Source organism: Anticarsia gemmatalis, chromosome 8 (genome assembly GCF_050436995.1).
Source record: "Anticarsia gemmatalis isolate Benzon Research Colony breed Stoneville strain chromosome 8, ilAntGemm2 primary, whole genome shotgun sequence".
Lineage (NCBI taxonomy): Eukaryota > Metazoa > Arthropoda > Insecta > Lepidoptera > Erebidae > Anticarsia > Anticarsia gemmatalis.
The window spans coordinates 4296402-4318432 of record NC_134752.1 but is presented as its reverse complement, the minus strand read 5'-3'; the positions used below and the strand labels follow the sequence as shown (position 1 = coordinate 4318432).

The 22031-nt window shown below is 33.7% G+C and overlaps 1 protein-coding gene across 3 annotated transcripts in view; it reads left to right on the top strand.

Moving 5' to 3' along the window:
• Nucleotides 1–11420, top strand: part of LOC142974600 (uncharacterized) — a 100307-nt gene extending 88887 nt beyond the window's left edge. For 2 of the 3 annotated variants that reach the window (XM_076117036.1, XM_076117034.1), the window contains exons 7-9: nt 2513–2605; nt 6944–7108; nt 9944–11420. In XM_076117036.1, coding sequence (XP_075973151.1) covers nt 2513–2605; nt 6944–7108; nt 9944–10464 — 779 coding nt within the window. In that variant the 3' untranslated portion in view covers nt 10465–11420. The remainder of the gene's footprint in view (nt 1–2512; nt 2606–6943; nt 7109–9943) is intronic. The other variant, XM_076117035.1, reaches the window with a different exon arrangement.
• The last annotated feature ends 10611 nt before the right edge of the window (nt 11421–22031 follow it).

Here is a 22031-nt window from a genome sequence, read left to right as displayed (position 1 = left end):
CTCGGTGCTCCTTTGATTTGAGATTTAAGGGGACGTTTTTGGGAATTCTTTTGATGCTATGGTGCACCGCAGTTTCAAATCTTTTTAAAAGTTGAATGAAAAGCACACATTTTTGATTAACAAAAGCCGTATCAAACCACATTAAGTTATAAAAACACTTTAAGTATAGTCGCAAAACATTAAAATAACACCTCATAATAAAACTTACTGAAATGCAGTTTACTGGCATAGATAACTGAAATAATTTGCATCGAGAAGCACCAATATTATTTCCGATACAATTCAGTTTGCTAATGGGGCCGTGGATAATAGAAAATACCTCCCGTACCAGCGTTGCGAACTGTTTGACGATGCTTTTATACAGAAAAGCTAGGCTGAAAAGTTTCCAATACTTTGTCCTCTTTGAAACTATTTATGTTTTTGAAATATGAATAGTATAGCCAGGATCGAATAATCTAGCTGCCTAGACCAGTTTGCAAAGTTCTTTTGTTTTTTTCAACCGGCCAGTTTTATGACACATTTTTGTAGAGAGCCGTTTTAGATTTTAGTAAGGCTTTTGACACATTCGACTATCTGATTGAAGCTTTTATTTTGATGGTACTTGACGCAGCTGATTTCTTCGTGATTGGCTACTATATTTTAAAATAAATTCCATTTATATGAGCTAAACTATGTCTACATTTATAATACTTGTATATGTTGTACAAATGTTTCTGACCCGACAAATGCGTAGGCCCAATTTGTAAGCTTATAGCATCATGTATTAGGCTTAAGGGCTGTACCTAATAGTGCACAAGTATTACAAGGCCCCTAACATAACGAATACGAGCAATATAGAAGCCCGTTTCTCTCAGTTAACCTCTTATAGTACTCGTAAGAATATTTATACTTATTTGGGGCATGTTTACTGCATTCAAGAAATATTCGTTTCCGAAGAATGCTAAATTACGTTCCGTTTCGGGAATGTATTGTAATATTTCAACGTTCATTATTTTGGGAATGTTATTTTCTTTTATTTGCTTGGATATATTGGATTTGTCAAATATATTTGATGATTTATTGTAGCTTTAAAAAATATTGTTTAAAGAAAATTTAGTGGTTCCGTTAACCCGTTTTATAGTATTATCAATGACCTAATAAACCTGCTCTATTTTGTTCTGAACGACTCAAATCATAGTTCTGATTCTATTACTATTTACCAGAACCAGGAACATAAAATTTAAACAATGTAATAAAAAAACTACGACCTACTATCTAGTAAAATAACAGTAAGACTGTTAAATGTACGTTTTGATATTTCAGTCGATACAATGGTAATACAAACGGTAACGTCTTCTACAAAAGTAGGTATGTACACTATAAATAACATAAATGCTTACTAAAAACGTCGACATTTACAAAGCGTCAATTTTGCCTCTCTGTCGTTAATGAGTCTAAAATAGTCTATTTAATAGAACCAAAGTAAAGATACTTGAACCCTAGGTCTGTGTTGTGTTGTTATAAGGCTTCTTAAATGAGATGTTGTAGATTGACTAGAATTAATTAATATCTGACGCCGTCTTTAAGATCCGAAGCACGATGTTTCTTTGAAGATTGAATATCTTGTTTGATTAATTTTGCATGTTAATTTTTTAAATGGAGTTAGTAACAAACTATGTTTTTCTAAGAAGTTTTTTTTGTGTGAGAGATTAACTTGGTTTAAGTAGTAGGTAGTTTTAGTATGTAGGCTAGTTTAATATTAATAACAATATTGAAAATAAGTAGTTGTTATACATTAAATTGCGTGTAAATTGAAAATTAGCAGGTGGTCTTTGTGAGAAACTATAAAGTTCTGGGTGACGATATATTTTAGTTTAAATAACAAAGAGATATTATGAAAATTTCATTCATCAATTTCGTAACATAAAATAATATTCAAATACATTCCAAAAGGCATTACAGAGCTTATTGTTATATTAATCATCCAAACTGTTTATTTTATACAATCCATTGAATCAGTTTACGGCGCGTTTTCAATACTTTTAATCTAATTCCACTAGTATCAAAAGATAACCTTTTTATTTTACAAGCAAGGTCGTCCCTCCGAAACGTCTTCAACAAAATACATTTCGTGAATTCGTCATTCCCTTCGGCGTTTTATCTATTCAAATATTTCTTTTACAAGTACCTACTGTTGTACAAAATATAAATCGACGAACACAAACGTATATAAAGCTGTCAAACCTCCGTCTCCGAAACTCAATAAGAGTCCAAAATAAAATCTCGAGATAATATAAAATAGCGGGGATTTAGTGAAAAAATAAAGCCGCCAAAGATAACGGGTCACGTTCGACTGAAACTGCTTGTTCTACGCCACATAAAGCGTCTGTCGCACTTGAAAAATAAAAATACTCTAAAACGCGAAGCACCCTAAAGTCTAAAATTAACATCCCCTTGATGAATCCTAGAGTAATTTGTAACAAGTTGAAATGTGTTTTATTTGTAGGTGTTTAAAGTGCATTTTCTTTTGTAGTTCCACGTACGGTGCTAAAGGAGAAGTACGAGAGTGCCCCTGAAGAGGACGAGGTTGCTCACGACGTGTCCGATCTTGAGCACGATGATGTCGGTAAGTGCTTTTATGTTTTTTTGAACTTATTAAGGGACCAGGCACTTGGTGCTTGGAAACAGAAGTAGCTGCTTCAAAAGATAAAATTAGTTTTTTGTTAAAATCCGACAGATAAGACTCTTGTTAAATTAAAGTGTTTGTATCTCCCGTCTGTGGTATTTAAAAAAAATAACAAATTGTTGTCTTGAAACTTAAGCTATTTTGTAAAATATTTTTGTTCTACTTCTATAACATCTAAAAGTTCTGTAGGTCAAAACTATTTAGCGAAATAGGTTATTGTTCTTGTGGGAAAATAATCAGAAATAACAATATTCAGTAATATAAAAGACGAGGGGAAAATATTTTTGTGTCTCCGAAAAAATATGAGCAACAACAATGAGATCCTACATATTTCTTAAATGGAGGGGACAAGGAATATATTTACGGAAGACTTAAGACCTCAATTGTGCCAAGTTCTCTCGTTATATCTTATGACAGACATCATAGAGGACAGACAGAATTTTCAGTTTATATATTTATATTAACGATACCATAACATAATGTGTATTCTTGTCTTGTATAATATATTTCGTAAAATATTCTCAGATTTAGAATGTATAAATATCCTGTATAAACATTAGAATATACATAAATTTGAAGCAAGACCAAATTTAAATACATAATAATTTCAAAACAACAATAAAATATCTCACTCAATATCACAATATAATTGTTCAGTATAATTTCTAAGCAGCAACACTGACAGCAATGATCGACTTCCTAATAGCGGCGATCAAGATAATAGGTCAAACAAACCCTTTGAAGTAGTTAAACAAATTACGATCATCACGGTATCCCTAAACAAGGAAACTGGGAGGGAAAACTATAAAGCCAATGTTGGCAACAATCTCATGAATGGAAACTCTCGAAGTACAGTTTTATAGCTAACACATAAAGGTGGTGTAGTAAACTTGCCACGGATAAATCTCAATGACGAGCAATCTTAGAAGAGTATAAATTCTCTTGGCGTAGTGTTAGTTACGTTTTCGGTTTCCCTTCCTTACCTCGATTCTCTACCACTATCGACTACCGACAACCGGCTAGCTATCGAATTTTGACATTTAGAATGTACTTACTGCCAAAATGTTTCCTACGACACCCGTCAGAGGCGCTGATCCGATTATCATACAAAATTTCTCGATGACAGTTCGGTTGTCAGTAGTCGATAGAAGAAGAGAATCGAGGCACTGCTACTGTAACTCGATTCTCTACCACAATCGACTACTGACAACCGGCTAGCTATCAAGAAATTTTGTATAACAATCGATTCAGCGCCTCTAGCAGGCGTCGTAGAAACTATTTTTCCTAAATCTGGCTTATACTCTTAGCAAACTATAATATCTTGCTTAACTTGGTCAAAACAATCATATCTTTGAAAGATAATCATAGTTTTATTATGTGTTTACTTCACCTAAAAGATAATATTTTTAGTAAAGAAATAGATTCTATTTCGCCCCTGTAATAATAATCTAATCATAATAATAAGCCAAGTCTGAATATTGATATCGAATAGAAGTATGAAGGTCATTTTTTCCGCAAATTGCTCCTAGTTGATTGATTGTTTTTGTTACAAACACCAATCATATTTTCGGCAAAATTAATTGAAAACAAATGTGTCCTTAATTTATTGAAGAATTCAATTTGTACTGAAGCTTGACTCTAACAATATATATTATTGTCTTGTTTAAAATAAACCGGAAAATATTCTGCAAAATAAGCAATAGTACTAACAAACGGACCAAGTCCTGCTAAAATGAAAAATATGTTTCAAACTTCTTTCGTCGTAAGCTTGACAAGTACTTGGCACATTAAGAAAGCGCGTTTGATGTCTCTCCGTATTAATAAAAGACTTCGTAATAGTGAATATTAGCAGCAGAGTGCGTCTGCAGACGAAGATAATTTTTAAAGCCTAGATATTTTGCTGAGATTTCAGCTAAGGGATTTGGTAGGCAAATTTTATTAAAATGATTAAAAACGTTTCTTTTTAGGGATCTGTAGATAAGTGCTATTAGTACCGAAATTCGATAAAAGATTTTCTTTTTCACTATTTTCCTGCCTGAGTAACTATTTTGTGATTACGCTATTGAAAGATGGAATCAATTTATTCCAATCTATCAATCAATTTCTATCAAATAATAACAAATTACGCAGTAAGCATAAGATTACAATCAAAATCATTCCCGTTAAGTGTATTATTCAACATTCAAAGTGTATGGAAACGGGACACAAACGAAGAAATTTGCTTAATCCGCTCTTAATTTGGACTTGTGCAATCTACGAGGATTTGTTTGGCTCCGTGTCAGGACGGTTCTTTGCTTTGTCAGTGTAAAAACGGATTATGGGATAAAAGGTTTTCTTGAGACGACAGCCGTTCGTGACGACTCATATTCTAACTCTATTAGTAATGTTCTTAGTACGGTTTAGTGCAAAAATGACGCAGCGTTTCGACAAGATTCGGTTTGTTTTCATGATTTCGCAGAATGTTATCTCAGAGATTAAGAAATTATTCAGTTCACTGTGGAGTAGGCCTCTCACAGAGAGACGTATTTTATGAAAGTTGTAATGGCTAATAAAATTTAGGGGTAATTATGAAATGGAAGTAAAACACGACTTGTATTTCTACATAGACTTAAGCAAATGTGTATATATACGCAAGGGAGCGACATTTTGTGGAGTAGAAGTTAGAATCGTAAACAATAAATCTTAGAAATTGCAGAACCTCAAAATACTTTGGTTTTTAAATACTCTACAAAATAGGTCAAGTGAATACTTAAATGGGTACTAAAAGATTCAATTATAGAATATCTTAACCTCTGCAAGTTTAAGCTTGTCATTCGATCTATTTGACTGCAAATCAAATCAATCCTACAAATGAGTATTTTCCCCAGTAAGATATATATAATGTTATCCACAAAGCTATTAATATCTGTCGAAGATATAACGTAACAAGTTTGCAGCGAAGGCAATTGCTTCCTTCATTGAAATGTTACAGTTGCTTGTCTTCGATATCCGGTTATTAAGTTTCGCTTCAAGAGAAAACTTCAAAGAAAACATTTTCAAACTTATTAACGAACCTTTCATAGATTTCTTGTTTTATCGGTAGACATCTGCTTTATTAGAAATTGGATGTTTATTAAAAACTGAATTAAATTTTAATGCTGTTATACTACTACTCATTACTCATGGCTTAACCTCTCCCTTATTACGGCAGAAGACCTCTTGCCCAGTAGTGGGAAATTAATGGGTTACATTAATTTTATTATTTACTACTCTATGAATTTAAATGGATATTGAAAAATACTTTTTAAAATTGTAAATCTCACTCTAGAAATCTTAGTGTATCGGTGATGTCTAGCAAAAAGGTTAGGTGCGTAACCGTGTTCGTAACCAGCGGTCCTGTATAACAAGATGTATGGATGAGAATGAAGCAAAAGAAGTTTGTAATGATCGTACCAAGTGGTGTTCTCTGATCTGTGCCTACCTCCATATGGCAAGAAGGCGTGATTTTACGTATATATGTATGCAAGTCCATTGTGTCTGAGGTCGTGTTTTATAAATTATCGATAGCAACAAAAAAAAAATTAAAGGTTTCATATTTTTTTTTATATTTTTAAGATATTTTTTGCATGCAATGTCTGCGTTGTTTTCACTAAGGGCTCTTCATACTTTATATTTATCAATCTCAAGTGTTTCTCAATATCTCAATTTCTTTTCGCCACTTTGAAGGATCGAACAAGATAATAAAAAACCTTTTGAGGATAGTTCATCTTTTATATTTGTGAAGGGAGCAATATTATGAGGAAATTTATCTAACAAAAGCGTTTTGGTAAATTGTATTTCGATGCATACGTTTCCGGAACAGATTTGGTGACTTGTATACACTTAATTTGTGTCGTTAAACTATGATACACTTTCGTATTACTTAATGCGTTAAGTAACACTTAATACTTGGAAAGAAATAGTACTTCTATAAGGTTTATTGATATTATTATAATTTAGGCTTTTTATTTTCTAACCTTTGTCGTGCAAAGGTTTCCTTCGAACTCCTCCAACGGTCTCTATCGTCAGCCATTTCCTGCCACTTTTTCGGATCGGTGTCCAAATCGTTCGTCACATCGTTTAGTGTTTATCCTTAATAACTTTTATAACCAAAAGTATGTGTCTAAGAATCAAATTCTTCTAAAGATATTTGGTCCTACCTAACAAATATCACACAATTTTGAGACGGATAAATATAAACACAAAATAAGACAGCAACCAGTGTAAGGTCCACAAAACTAACGTGCTAATTTGTTTCAGATGAGACCAACGACCGTTGGTGGGGAGAGTCAGCAGTACCTCCGGCGCCAGCAGTAGCAGCAGTTCCACCACAAAGACCTTCCATGTCCACCAGTCTAAACGACACCACTATCACCAAGGAACAACCTTCTGCATCACCTCCGAGACATCATTTGGCTAAAGATGGTATGTATATACATAAATACGTGTAGTAATCTGGTTGAGCAGGAGAGTGAAAATTATTTTGAAACTGTCATAAAGAAAGAAATCAATGTTTTTGAGAAATTTAACTCAAGTTTATACTCGTATGTATTCGTTCCTCTTTTTCTCTGATATAAAGATTGTCGGTCTTTTGCAAGTCGGTTATTTAGTAGTGTTTTCTATTTGTTTTGGCGTGAAAGATTAATAAAATTGGCCTTAACTTTAAATTGAATAATTTGAAAATGTTTTAAAAGTGCGCAACTGTTCAATTAACTTTTGCAAACAACGTCTTATTATGATTATAGAGTTTCTCCAAATTTGTCTAACCATGCCTACCTACCTACATTACATCCAATCAAAAATACATTCAACCAAAACAAAACATTGCAAACAATATGAATTATTCATAAGATCACGTGACACAAACATCTCAATGTGACCACAATTGTATGGTGAAGCCAATTCTCTCGCACTGAGACAGACCTCACAACTAAATTAGATACATTAAACATTCCTCCGTTCCCTTTGGTAAACAGCTTTGAAACTAGTTCCTCACACGATTATATGGCAATATCCTCTTCGAAACTCTAAGGCTTATGGTACACCTCTAACAAGAAAGCGTTTGTAGTTAAAATGTGATTACGCGCTTCTAGTTTTTATACTCGGAATGTAATTTGATTCGTTCGATTTTAGCAGATTAATTCTGCAGTTTAAACGTGTAAATGTAACAGACTAATACCTAGAGCCAAAATAACTTTTTTCTTATCGAATTTTTAAATTATAACAAGGGACAGTAATAATTTTGACTGAGTGAGTATCTCAAGTTATTTGAATATCTTTTTTTAATAGAAGCGGTACTTTTTTAACATCCCGAACGTACCTCCTATAGTAGTAGAACAAATTATTAACTCCAGGATTTTTTTAATGAAATCTCAAGAACTACAGTCCGCAATCTTAGTATTATTTAGTAGAGAGTCAGCAAAATTCTGGATTTAAAACGACATTCACCCACTTTCTTATGCAGGAATGCTTGTCTGGTACAATTTATTTTCATAGAAAATACGCGGATTAATAATTACACTCTAAATAAATCGTGCCTGCCATTCTCTTTACTAACTTATCAGACTATAAAACCCAAGTTGACTCGAGTCCTCGTTATCACTTGCTCTTGTGATGCAAGCAGTAGTATATTGATACTACATACTGTTCACAGAGGCAAGTTTATAAATTACCCATCATACAATATAGACAGGGGTACGGCTGGTCGTTGAACATGTACAAAACAATACCGATCAAATTGGTGTTGGCAGTTGTAACTGAGGCTAGTAGTGAGTTCTATTCCACTAGCAGTCGGCAATTTGGAACAATGCCTAGTGACAATTTTGGCTATCGGTTTAACTCTAGTGATATCTGTTACGACTTTAAGGATTAGTATACCATATTTGTATGTATTGTGCACTTACATGCATAAAATTCCTTATTTGATCTTTACATAGTTATTTCCTGTAGCACGATTATTGATACCTTTGGAAACTCTTTGAAGGATTCTTAGTTCTTTATGATTTTTATCAAAAGCAAATTAGTATCTACGGTAAAGTGTAACATGGTTAATTTTTTCTCATATTTAACTGTTGTCATTAGAAGTAATGTATGCTCACTACGTTTAATTTAATATACCAGATAACAAAATTGCGGCAGCCCCACTAAAAGCCTACTGTCGAGCGAAACCATACATTTACTTAACACAATACATGCAAACTATTACACATTCTATCCTATGGCATTGCAATTTATGGCTCTTACGAACACAATTAGTTATTTCAAGGGTCTTTATTGAATCCACCCAATTTAACGGAGCAAGTTTACGTGCGCGACTCAGCAGTATGCATAATTACCCTTTGCGTAAACAGAGATAAGTGTTTAGGTGATATTACCTTTTGAGAAATATAGGCCTCACTTACTTGTTACAGGCAGTTTTAAACGTTCATTTATTTTATAATATATACAGTTTTTGATTAGTTTTTGTACTCTTAATCGCTTTTTTAGAATAATAATAATAATTTATTGAAGTAAAATGATGGCATTTGTTTAACTTTTTGCAGTTAAATTCTCTATTTTCTTCGGACTTTGTAAATTATAATAACAACGGAAAGACGAACGTTATGATTACTTCATGACCAAGTCGCTAATCTACAATTATTGAGGCGAGTAACAACATAAATACAATATACAAACGCTTAACATATGATATTTAAACAGAGGCACTTCAAATTCTGGATGAGTGATCCCATTTGAAGTTAGCCACATTCTAGAATAAAAAGTACGACACAAGCTTAAAAGTTAGCGCTGCTGAGATTTTAACTTTTGAAAAGAGACCAATAAGAGGTTTTAGATAGTCTCCAGTGAAGAATAGCTGACGCTTTAAACTTTTAAGTTCAATGCGTAGGTTATGCAAAAATTTATGTGAGGGAACTAAGCAGTCCGGCTACTGGAATAGCGCCAAATAGCACTGCACCTTGCAGACTTTTGATAAACAGCCGACCTCAAGTTAAATTCATAATTCTGGCTATTATTTAATATGAACTCTTTAGTTACGTGTACAAATATAAACATTGACTTTTTGGCCCCAGTGGTAGTATGTAACTGCTGATCATGACACTCAATTACGATTACCATGTTGATGTTTTGGGACAATCCGGGGCATATTATTATACGGCAATAGTTCGGTCACCTTATTTATAGAACCATCAAAATGGTTGGACAGTCTTGAAAAATATAAAGACTCATTATTTCGTTTGAATAATATATATTTTTCTTCAGCAGATCAATTCGACATGATATACGTGTATATCATCGCAGCCGTCGCAGTGTCTCTCCTCCTGTGCACCATCCTCGGCGTCGTTCGCTGTGTGATGCACAAACAAACAGCCGACCAACCAAAAGGGCCAGACGTCTCTGCCACTACCGAAATACCCAATGGATTCAACGACAGCATATCCGAAGTAGACAACGATATTAACATAACCAGCCTATCCGGACCCGTCGACTCTGTTGATTCAGGCATCAAGCAAGATATTCAATACACCAACGTTGCTCTTAGTCCCAAAATCAATAAGTACGTCGGTCGACCAGTACCGAACACGTATCCACACGTGAGCACTAATATGTACGGACAGGTGGCCGAATTCCCCATAGAAATGCCTCTTCGAACTATGCCGCATGGCACGTTAGGGCGCGGAGTTGCGGTCAAAACTCTACCCAGAGTTCAAATACAAACTGAAACGGACTCTAACACGAGGAGTTTATATCGATATTCCAACGCACAGTACTACTTCGGGTGACAACAAGATAAAAGCCAGTGTTCAGACGTATCTAGAACTTACTGTTTCTAGTTGAATCGTGTAGTGAAGTGTATATAGTTCACAGACTAACTAGTGAAGTTTGTAATGTTCTACTTTTAAATACGGAAACTGTGATATTAATTGAAAACTTTCCTATTGTACTGCGAGCAGTTTTCAAACTGTAGACACAGAAAGACGGTGTGGTCGTACCTCTGCTTCTGTTGTGAATTGAGAGATGGATCGTTGTTAAAACTTTGTTATACTGTGTTGACCTTTTGACAACTAAGCATTGTTTTGTATGCCGAACGAATCAGCTTGTTTTATGTATTCACATTGTTCCCCTTGTGAATTTGTTCAGAGCTGTTATATTTGTGTAGTAATATATTAATTTTCTCTCAGATTCATATTGTGTAGACCGCTTGGCTGCCAGACTTGGTATTTTATTATTTCGTTTCTCCGTCAATTTATGTCAGTTTCGTGATATGGAGCAAATCCTTTGTTTATTTGTTAACATACTTGTATTTTCAAGTGCTCTTCATAAACTAGAACTTTCTAAGAAGTTTGGGAGAATTCCTAAAGAACGAGTCGAGTGTATTTACTAAAGTAATATTTAATTTTATTTTCTCAGTAATTTTTATCATTGTAAATAACTATACCTATGTTCCTAGTTATAATTTATTTGTATCTTTTCATCGTTTAAGTATGTAAATGTAACTCATGGAAGTTTAGAATTAATGATTAATTAAAATATCATTTGATACTAAAAGTGCTGTTTGTTGAATACGTAAGGGCTTAGGCTCAGACAGGATTACGTCGAAAAAATATACAGGGTTACCAGAAATCACTCCACCTACAGGTAAGTTTATTTAAATTGAACTTTGACGAATCAACCACACATTAACTTTTTTTACTTAAAGATGCCATCTGCACCGTAAACTACGTCTTCAGTTTTAAACAGTTTAAGAGTTGTAGAATAACGTGATAACATGTAAAGGGTATTATGGTCAAAATGGTAAAAAATAAAATATTACCAAATAATAAAGGGGTAATAAACGGAGAAGGTTTTTACCCAGCAGTGGGATATGTGGGCCGCTGCTGGATAAAGATTTCCTCCGTTTCCTTTCAACTATTTACTACACATAATCTCTAAAAAGCCTACATTGCAAAAATCTCCACCGAATCCGTGTTTTCACTTGCATTCATACAAATATACATCCTCCATCCATACATGTCATAAAACACAAATTACAGACACAAACACTCCGCTTCGGTACAAATCAATCATGTTGGCTCATATCCTGCAGGCGCGAGTTAATACGAGTGCTACCGTGATCACGAACATCTGCCTTTGACGCTCCACGATTTGTTTGTACTGTAATGAGAGAATAATCTGTGTCGTACGGGATATTTAATATTACGATTTTTTTCTATCGGTCTCATTTTTACGATAAAATATAAGGTTCGTTCACACAACAACAACGCACATGCAGAGAGATCTCGATCGTTTGATCTGTTAATTGGGCGATCGAAGTATGATAGTCATTGCCGTCGCGCAAAAATTGTTCTCTGTAGCTCAATTCTCTATCACTATCAACTACCGACAACCGACCTGTCACCGATAAATTTTGTATGAAAATCCGGTCAGCGCCTCTGGCGGGCGTTGTAGAAACTTTTTTGGCAGTACACTGTAAATGTCAAAATGTTGATAGCTGCGATAGTGGTAGAGAATCGAGATACTGGTCACACCACGCAAAAATCGTTCTATGCAAGCGATGTTTGGCGATACTTACAATATCCATGGCATTCCTATTTGTACACAGACCAACTCCATCTTAGTACCGAAGCCAAGGAGAACTTATTTCTTTTATCTGCGTATATCATCATAATTTTCAGTATATTAACAAGACTAGCTAACTTCATATGAATATGACTCGTGCCTGCGTGACCTTCGTCTTCATCTGCCACGAGGCAACACATACAATAAAACAACCGAATCACAAAACAAATAATCGTCAAGTACAAAATACTACTTAGTATTTATTTCAGGTTTTACAGGACAATTTATACAACGCGTGTAACCTATTACGTTTTATTTCTATAAAACAAAAGCATCCACGACCCTTTGCGAGACTTACTTCGATTGTTCAAGCGAAAACGAAACTCTCTATTGTGTTTCAATCCTTGAATATAATTCATACATTGTCGTCGTAAATTCTGTCTGGGCCTAAAGTTGAAATCCTTTTTGTGTCTACTAGTTACGAAACATAAGAACGTTAAATAATTATAATTATTTTACAAATAATTATTTCGTAAATAATTATGTTACAAATTATGTTTGTTGGTTAATTAGTGGTTGTAGTTTGTATTTGCGTTTACATCAACCACTGTGTTAATTAGGCTCTATGTTATCATTTTTAAGGCAATATATCACATGGATATAACCTGAAAATTAATAATACTAGTAAGTAATATAACAATTGACCTTCTTCGAGTTTTCGTTTAAAATATGCTTACATGAGGTGTTTAATATGTTACGATGTTATTTTACAAAGCTTAATACAGCTAAAACATAATTAATCTCATGTCATAAAACATTTCTAGCAAATCTCTCGCTATAATAAACAATCTTTACTTCAATACATTTGTTATAATCTGAAACCTTTCGTGTTCAAGTACAAGAGACCGACCGGAAGATGAGCATAGGTTTAGATAGCCCCCTCTACCTTGGGGCTTACCTCAATGTATCGCGGACAATCTCATAGTCTCTCAAGACTGCACCACTAAAATCTACTTCTAGCAATACAAAAATATAAGCTTTACTGGCCAAAAATATACTACACCCGTATTAATAACAAATATAGTACATGTAACACAAATCCCAGACTAAACTGTGTCATGTATTCGTACATCTTATATTAGACTCGGTACATGTCATCTATTATGTTAGAGGCAAGTCTAACAAGACAATATTGGAGGGAACACGGCGACCAATCAATGTAACGTGCTAATACACTGACGGCAACACGTTGATTAAGATATGAATGATTATAGTTTATCTCTTGTTATATAAACTATCATTTATTATGATAACGTTGGGCTTACAAGTTTTTTTAAGCGTTGCATTCTCATGACATGGTTAACGCAAAGCAATTTAAGGAAACTTGTGATCCGAATCTAAAAATCTTGTAACTTTTAATACAAGCCCAAACTAAACTTAAACTTTAGTTTTCATCAGGTTTCCGAAACCTTCGAATATTTTATGAATGAAGTTATTCAACTATAGAAAACGCGACACTTGAGCCAAACATTCGTGGTTTTGATTCTTGTAGACGTTCTCATATTTCAATTTATTTTGTCAAAAAATCGAACGGAGCATGTTGCAGTAAAACGTATTTCTTCAAAACATGTCATCAGACAATAGCTATTACGGCTTAGTATTATTTTCAGACAGAGATCTATGATCGGCTGAACCGCAGACAAAAGATTTGGCCACTATCCGACACAAAACAAAGAAAAATATGAAATGATTCCACCCATTTACAGCCAAGACGTTTGCTTTATATAAAAACGTTAAGGCTTATCCCCAAGCTATGATAAGGGCTACTTTTTGTTGCGAAAAAATAAGGAATTCCTGTGGAAAATTCCACCAGCATTCTTTTCTTCACTTTCGAGGAAAATTCCGATATTCACGCAAACAAAACCGCAGTTTCTGTATTATATTATGATCCGAAACGGAAATATTTGACGTGCATCTATTTTGTATTAGCAATTTACTTAATAGAAAACAAATTAAGGATTACATACAATTTGATGAATTACGTACAAAAATATTACGATTATTGAAAATATAATCATAATATAAGAAAAATTACCTCAAATAATGAATACCCGATAAATCGGATGTCCTTGTAATCAATCTATGTATTCGTAAAAATATTGTTTTTTGACAACTGGCCAAAAACAAAGTTATTCATTTTGATTTGGTTATTTATTATACTTAGCAACAAATTCGATACAAAATAAGTATTATTTATTTGGACAATGAAATGGTCAATCTCATATCAATCATTATATGTAGGTACTCATATTTGGCAAATAGCGACTAATATCAATTAGATTACATTATTGAAAACCCGTTGCTAAGGAAGCCTACACTACATAATATAATATAACGTTTCTCTACTTGTATCGACAACGACAACCGGCTAGTCATCGAGAAATTTTGGAAATCTAATCAGCGCCTCCAAAGTACGTGTTGTAACTATTTTGGCAGAACACGTTAAATGTCAAACTTTCGATTAGTCCATAGTACTGACTGTAGAAAATCGCGCTACAGCTTTTCATACAAAAATTGACGATAACTAGGCAGTTGTTGGTAGTCGATAGAAACAGGAAATACCCGCTTTGGTTGCATTAAGGTACTGCTAACAATTTCTGATAGCACCAAATTAGCTTTTCTGAGTAAATCGTAAATGAATTATAATAATCATAGAGTTCTCATTAGACAAAGAGCTGAAACAGTTCAACAGAAGTTTGTAGTTCGGTTCTTGCAGCGTGACATCGAGTTACGAGTTGGCGTGACATGTCTTAATTACGATTAACGCTTTCAATTACTAACTCTTATGTCCGGCCTTTATATATGTTCCTACAACATTTGATAAAATTATCACTAACAAGTGCTAACTACAAATTTAGCCGTTCATTGCTCGAATTGGAATAATTTTGGTTCATCAAAGCGTTCTCATATGTTTTATATTCTACTCGAATAACAGAATACATCAGTCGTAACTAGATAGACACGTCTATAACACTGGCTGCATTTATAATATCTTCAATTAGACGAACAAGTGCAAAATAGTCTAATTAGTTATGTTTATTGTGTTCTGCATTCTTTTTATTTATTATTCAGTTCTTGCGCTTTTGTACCTGTATTCCGAGACAGATATTGTACAGAACCGATTGTGATTGTGAAAAGACCTATTCCAAAATCATGCTATCGTGGACGTCCAACCACTTTTTTGTCCCCAGACGTGAATTTTTTATACATTGATTCCCTATTGATTCTGATATCTTGTCACGTTGCAACACCGAGAGTTCTACCAGCGTGTTAACAAGACACGAGTGGACTGCGACATGTCTAGGCACCAATTACCGTCGACTCTAACGGTTCCGATGTTCCCACTAACCGGATTATTTCTGAACGCAGTTGTTGCAGTACCAATTGTACGGGGAATCGGTTCACTCAACTTGGCCGTATTATCGACAAGTGTACTAGTTAGCGTGTTCACTGAGCGAGGTTTCGTTGTTAGTTTTCTTGAAGATAGTTGCTGAGTTTTTAAATTGTTAGTAGTGATGTTGATTCTGTATCTCGTTAAAATGTTGAATAATGAGTTTAATACTCCCCTTTACGAAACAAGAGACAAAGTATTATAATAATTTTCATGAAATATTCTGAACTTTTAATACTCGATCATCAAGCAATAGAATAGTATTGAGGACTCATAATGAAACAGGGCGTAGAGCCAAAAAATAACCTACCTATAGCTATAGTTTTTTAATGAGGCACTACATGTTGCTGCTTGATATTCTGTAACAAGTAAATACTTTTATTTGTACTCATCTCTATAGTGTCAAGGATTTGTAGGCGCGTGCCATTTGCACCTCGTGGCGGCTTTACTAATAGGCAAACAATGGAAACGTCTGGGCTATCATGATTCGGGGAATACTGATAGCAATGTCTTCTAGTTCGTACCCAAAATCATACTAAGGTTAAACGTATTTAAACATCAGTTATGGATTCATGATATCATGTATCAGCCAAATTCATGGTGAGTTCTCGGTAAGGTGTTCGTTTTTTAGACAAGAGCTTAATTTAACATATTAATATAACGATTGGATAACAAAATAACTATGCTTAACCCATAAGAAGCGTTGCTTAGGTTATCTTTTTATCGAATTATGGTGACGAAGATTACGAAAATTATTTAGGTTTGAATATAAGATCTACTTACTAACAAAATTGTTAAAATCAGCCTATAGACGCCCGGCACTGAAGGTCACCTACAAATTAAATAACAAAAAATACTAAAACATTTTGAGCGTATCAAATCAAATATTTCAATTTTAAAAACATAGAGCCTTAATTAACACGGTTGATTAAAAACAATATTTTCAATATAAACGACTGACTGTAAAACTTTTCGGATCACTTTGGTTAATGTTTTTAATTGTAAAACTAATCAATATCTGTGTACAGGTAACTTTTTATGTCGTACATCGATTTAATATTAAAGTAATGCACATTAAGAAAATTGACTTTGTTTTATTTCTTACCCTATTTAACGACAAGGTTCATTAGGACTTTTTTTTTGTCTGCGTTAAGATGACAACTAAATACTTGGACATGCTATCAAAGTATTTTAAAATGCGCAGTTTTGTATTCATTAAATATTTTTTCAGCTGAAAATAATTATAAGTTCGAACAGATGGTCAAAAGCTGCTCAGCCACGCTAGCGATCATGACAAGAACAGCCATTGCCGACACTTATAACAAAATTGGAAAGCATGTGGCTCGATTCTCTGCCACTATCACCTACCGATTACCGGCTATCTACTGAGAAATTTTGTATGAAAATCTGATCAGCGTCTCTTACGGACGTCATAGGAACTATTTTGGCAATACATTTTAAATGAAAAATGTTCGATACTCAACTGTACCGACTGAGAGAATCACGCTACTAATGGCATAAGTACCCATGTAATATAATTTTTGTCATGCAATTAGAGAGTCTTAGAGCTATAAAATAGGTCCATTCCTTTTTTACAATAAAGATCGGATCTTCAATTGCGATGGCAGCAAGTAATGGATTTGAAACAATTTCACAGCATAAATTGGTGGAAATGCACTGCAGATTAGACCAGAAGCCGATTTCGATGCACTCAAAGTCAAATCGATGGAAGCAAATGGAGTGTTAGACTGTTAGCGATATATTCGTGGCTTAGCTTTTGAAACATTATATATAGTTGGATTTGAAATATAAACGTTAGGCGTAGCAAATATGATACTATTTATTTGAAGGTTTGTTTAGTAAGTTCATTTAATTTTATAAGAAGGAAATCAAAGTAAGTTAGTTTAAAATAATGCTTTAAACCGAAAGTCATTTACCTAAAAACTTTTTATTTGACGAGAGAGATAAAAAGGAATAATCGATAAAAATTATGTGATAGCCGTAAATATTTTTATTAATAGAATTTCGATGCTGTTGTCCAACTGTACTGTGCGCGCGGTGGCGGCGTATACTCACTAAAAAATATTTCCACAAAAAGCAGACCACAAAGACAAAAAGTCTACATCGTTATTCGGTAAGTAAAATTTACTTTATTTAATTTCACAAAATCACCCCTGTTTTTCATATGGGTGGGCCACTTGGTACGACCTCCGTTATCTAGTTTCTGCCTGCCCCGTATGAGATGAAAGCGTGATTTTAAATACTATATGTATGTATGTACTTGGTACAACCTTACAGTGAAACGGCCTTACAAGCTTCTTTTATTTAATTTACATCCATACATATTGTCATACAAACCCTCGGGTTACCTGTCTTATTTGCAAGACATCGCAGACAAATATACATTATGTTTAATACCAAACCACGAGTAAATGTATATTCCTAAGTATACTCGTATAATATAACAGTGTTTATCTCAGGTCAAAGTGCACCGTTGATCCAGCGCTTGAACGACATCGCCGATAAACGAATTACGAGCCATAACTTAGTCTTCGAACATCCTGCTATATTTGAAACGGTTTGAAACTTGAACTAGTTTGAGGCAAACGTGTTAGGATATTGTAGGTGTGGTCGTTTAGCGTTAGTGTTATGGTTTGACATTGTCATATCTTTTGTGGCTACACTTCAAAGGTACTATGAAGTACATACCCGTATACCTAAGGGTCAATGCATCTACGTTTCGCCATTAACAATATTAGTACCAGGTAATAGGTGGTTATTGCTAATTCGGTGTATTTTTTAAAATAAAGTAGCATTATCAAAAATGCCATCGCTTAAAATTGCTTAAAAAAGCATTTTAAAAGGAAATAAAACAAATAATAAATCAAACTAATAATAATGCACAATCTGTGCATCACAGTATGTTACTTAGCTTATTCAATACAAGGAAAAACAATGAACATCATTTCAACGAATCACTTAATTTTGTTTCAGTACATTAACTCTATGAAATTGAAAATAAAGTCAAAAGATTATCAAACATATTTGCCCATTTTAATAATGCTTCACAATATTCAGATAGGAAAGTTTCCTAGAATTGTATTGAGAATATCGCTTTAAGTGCGATTGTTGGAAAATGAACGAGGAGTATTGATATTGTTGAAAGAATTCAAATAAATGTACGTTTTCCGATTGATGAAAGAGTTATGTACTGAACAACAGTTCGGGCTACATAAACAAAATCATTTTTTTTTATTACTGCTTATTGTTTTATAGTAGCATAGCTGACCCGCGCAACTTCGCTTGCGTCACTTAAGATTATCCAATCATAATTTTCCCCGTTTTTGTAACATTTTTCACTGTTACTCTGCTCCTATTGGTCGTAGCGTGATGATATAATAATATAGCCTATAGCCTTCCTCGATAAATGGGCTATCTAACACTGAAATAATTTTTCAAATCGGACCAGTAGTTCCCGAGATTAGCGCGTTCAAACAAACAAACAAACTCTTCAGCTTTATAATATTAGTATAGATAGTATAGATAATATTAGTATAGATTTGCATATAGTTTTTTTTGCGAAGTAAAATAATTATCACTTTAACATTTATTTTTATGTAACAACTTGAACAGAAAGTGTAACATGCTAAAAATATATTATTTAAACTTTCAATTAAGAAGGTAATTGATATTATCGCCTATCATAGTTATAGCATAAGCTAAGGAAAACAATGCTTATTTGACGTAAAAAATCACTCAAAATATTCGAGATAGCTCATATACCAGAATGGGACCACGCATTCATATTTTTAAATATAATTAAAGTAGTTCCCCTGCTTGGCCCATAGTTTTATCCACACTATATGATATATAACCTTGTACAATCGCTCTAAAGCTAAACAATAAATCTTAAATTAATTTTCGAAACAAAACTTGCTAACATTATCAGTAAGATAACATTGAACAGAATATGTTTCCTGCAAAAGGAAACACAGGACCGCTTTAAAATTTAGAGCTTACTTCTGCCTCATAAATCAGTTGGCTATCTTAATTTATAGCCGCAAAATGCAGGCGTAAAATCGAAACTAAATAAACAGAGATCGGTAGCTTTTGATCTTTAAAGTCTTTTGTTATATAATATGGAATCATTATCATTATTACTGGATAAATACGGGGTTTAACATTAAAGATCCAGTAATTATGGATCTCATAGGTTTAACAGATAATATAATAGTACCAACATGAACATTCATTTATACTTTGAATATTATTCAAGAACTATCTTCTTGGGCAAAAAGTTCTTCTGTGTTAATCCAAATATTGTAAGTCGTCAGATGACCAAATATCATTAAAATCCAATAGATTTTCGCGCAAGATTAACCAACATACAAGTATTATATCCTTTACCATAAACTTTCGCATTTATTATATAAGTAGGATGTAATTATGCGATAGGTCGAACATCACATAGAGACGTATGAGACGAGTCTCAAGTCTCAAATAATATAGTCATTCGTTGGTCTTTTTTTCACGTAAAATAAATTAAGGTTGAAACGTTATTTGAGCTAGATGACCTTTCGAAAGACTCAGTACGTTTAAAAATAGGGTCTGCCAAAGGCTTAGTTACAGGAGGTAATTTCAGTATAATCTGGCCAGTCTGATTACTCGTATTTGCACAAAGCGAGTGCTATTCGACCCCGTACACAGAAACCTACCCTTCCACGATTACATTTTATAAGCTCCAACCAAATACTGTTATAACAGCAAAGAATTTTTAATCCACATAACTCGGGGCGTAACGAAGTTTCAAAAAATTCATAAAACTTACAACTTGTTGGTGTACTCGTAATATATTCATCGGGTGAATTCGAAGATAATGCGGTTATGGAGGCTTTACTTGCCAACTCCTGTTTTTGTTTTCAACTTTTGAAATTTCAAGGTGATGGTTTTAATTTTTAGGTATGTTTTGAGACGATTTTTTGGGAATAGGGAACAGAATGCAATAGCGTTTATAATGTTACTTGCATCATGGTTGTACACTTTTAGTAGTTGTTAAACTACGTATGTTAGTTATTATTTGGGTAAACCCAATCTACGAAGTCTCCTAATTAGCCATTAATAGAAAACAATTACAATAAATATTTGTCGTATTGCGTAAAAAAATGTATGAACAATCCTTTTGTGGACATTATAAGGCACAGGTTACAAAATTGTGTTCCTAACAATATAATAAATATATAAAAGAACCAAAATACACATAATATGAAACTTCACCAACATTTTGTAAACATGGACACGCTCGCACACATCATCATAAAAGGTAAACAAAACTTAATATTTCTAAAGCAGGGACAAGCAAAATCCGTTTATAAATAGACTTTAATATTAAAATGATGACTACAAAATAAGCAAAACATCTGTTCGGTAACATGAAAGTAATGCAAACACATGGGAATACAGATTAATTATGGAAAGAGCTCGCGCGCTACGAAAACAGACGTTTTAAATAAACTTTGTACCTAAAAAATATTTTCATCTTGTGTTCCTTCAGATTAGTTTTGGTGTGTACTTTACTGGGTTTTGTACTAAGCCTTCGCGGAATTCGGTGTAGGTGACTACAGTTTAGACTAACAATATCCATTTTCACATGTACGACAAGGGTTTAAACAGAACATTGGAGCTATTTACTACCTTTGTTGGCTGTCGACAAGCTAGCAGCTTTCAAAAAATGTTGTATAGATAAATGATCTGCGCCCCTGTAACATTGGAACTAATTTTGAATTTCGTATTTTTAAACGTTAAACTCTCGAAACTCGATAATATGTACGTATTTTTTTATTTTTCAGCTCATAATTCATCTACTCTTAGACTTTTTCAGTCGACGTTAAAGTTTGACGGGAATTACACCAAAACGATAACCGATATATTAAAAATTGTTGAAATCCGTATAAAATATGCACGTCAAGTCTCATTAAAACAACCAAGTCCGGGTCGGTGAACTTGGCACCTTTTCAAAAACTCTTTAAAGAAATTTCAAGGAAGACAATCTTGGGGTTTTTATGTTTAAAAACAAGTGAGTTCATTTCTGATACCGGCCACGGAACCAAACTGGGGGCTACTATTAAGAAAAGTCCTATAATAATAACAAAGCACTTTGCCTAACACAGAAATCAAAGTAAAAGAATCACTAGGTTTATAAAGGTCGTAAAAGTAAAGTACATTTTTCTCAAAATAAATATTAGTGAATTTACAATTATACGGGACTTTATTGAAACACAAATTTTGCCCTGGATTTTTTGACGTTACGGCGCCCTTTCCACTGCCTATCGTCTATTGTTA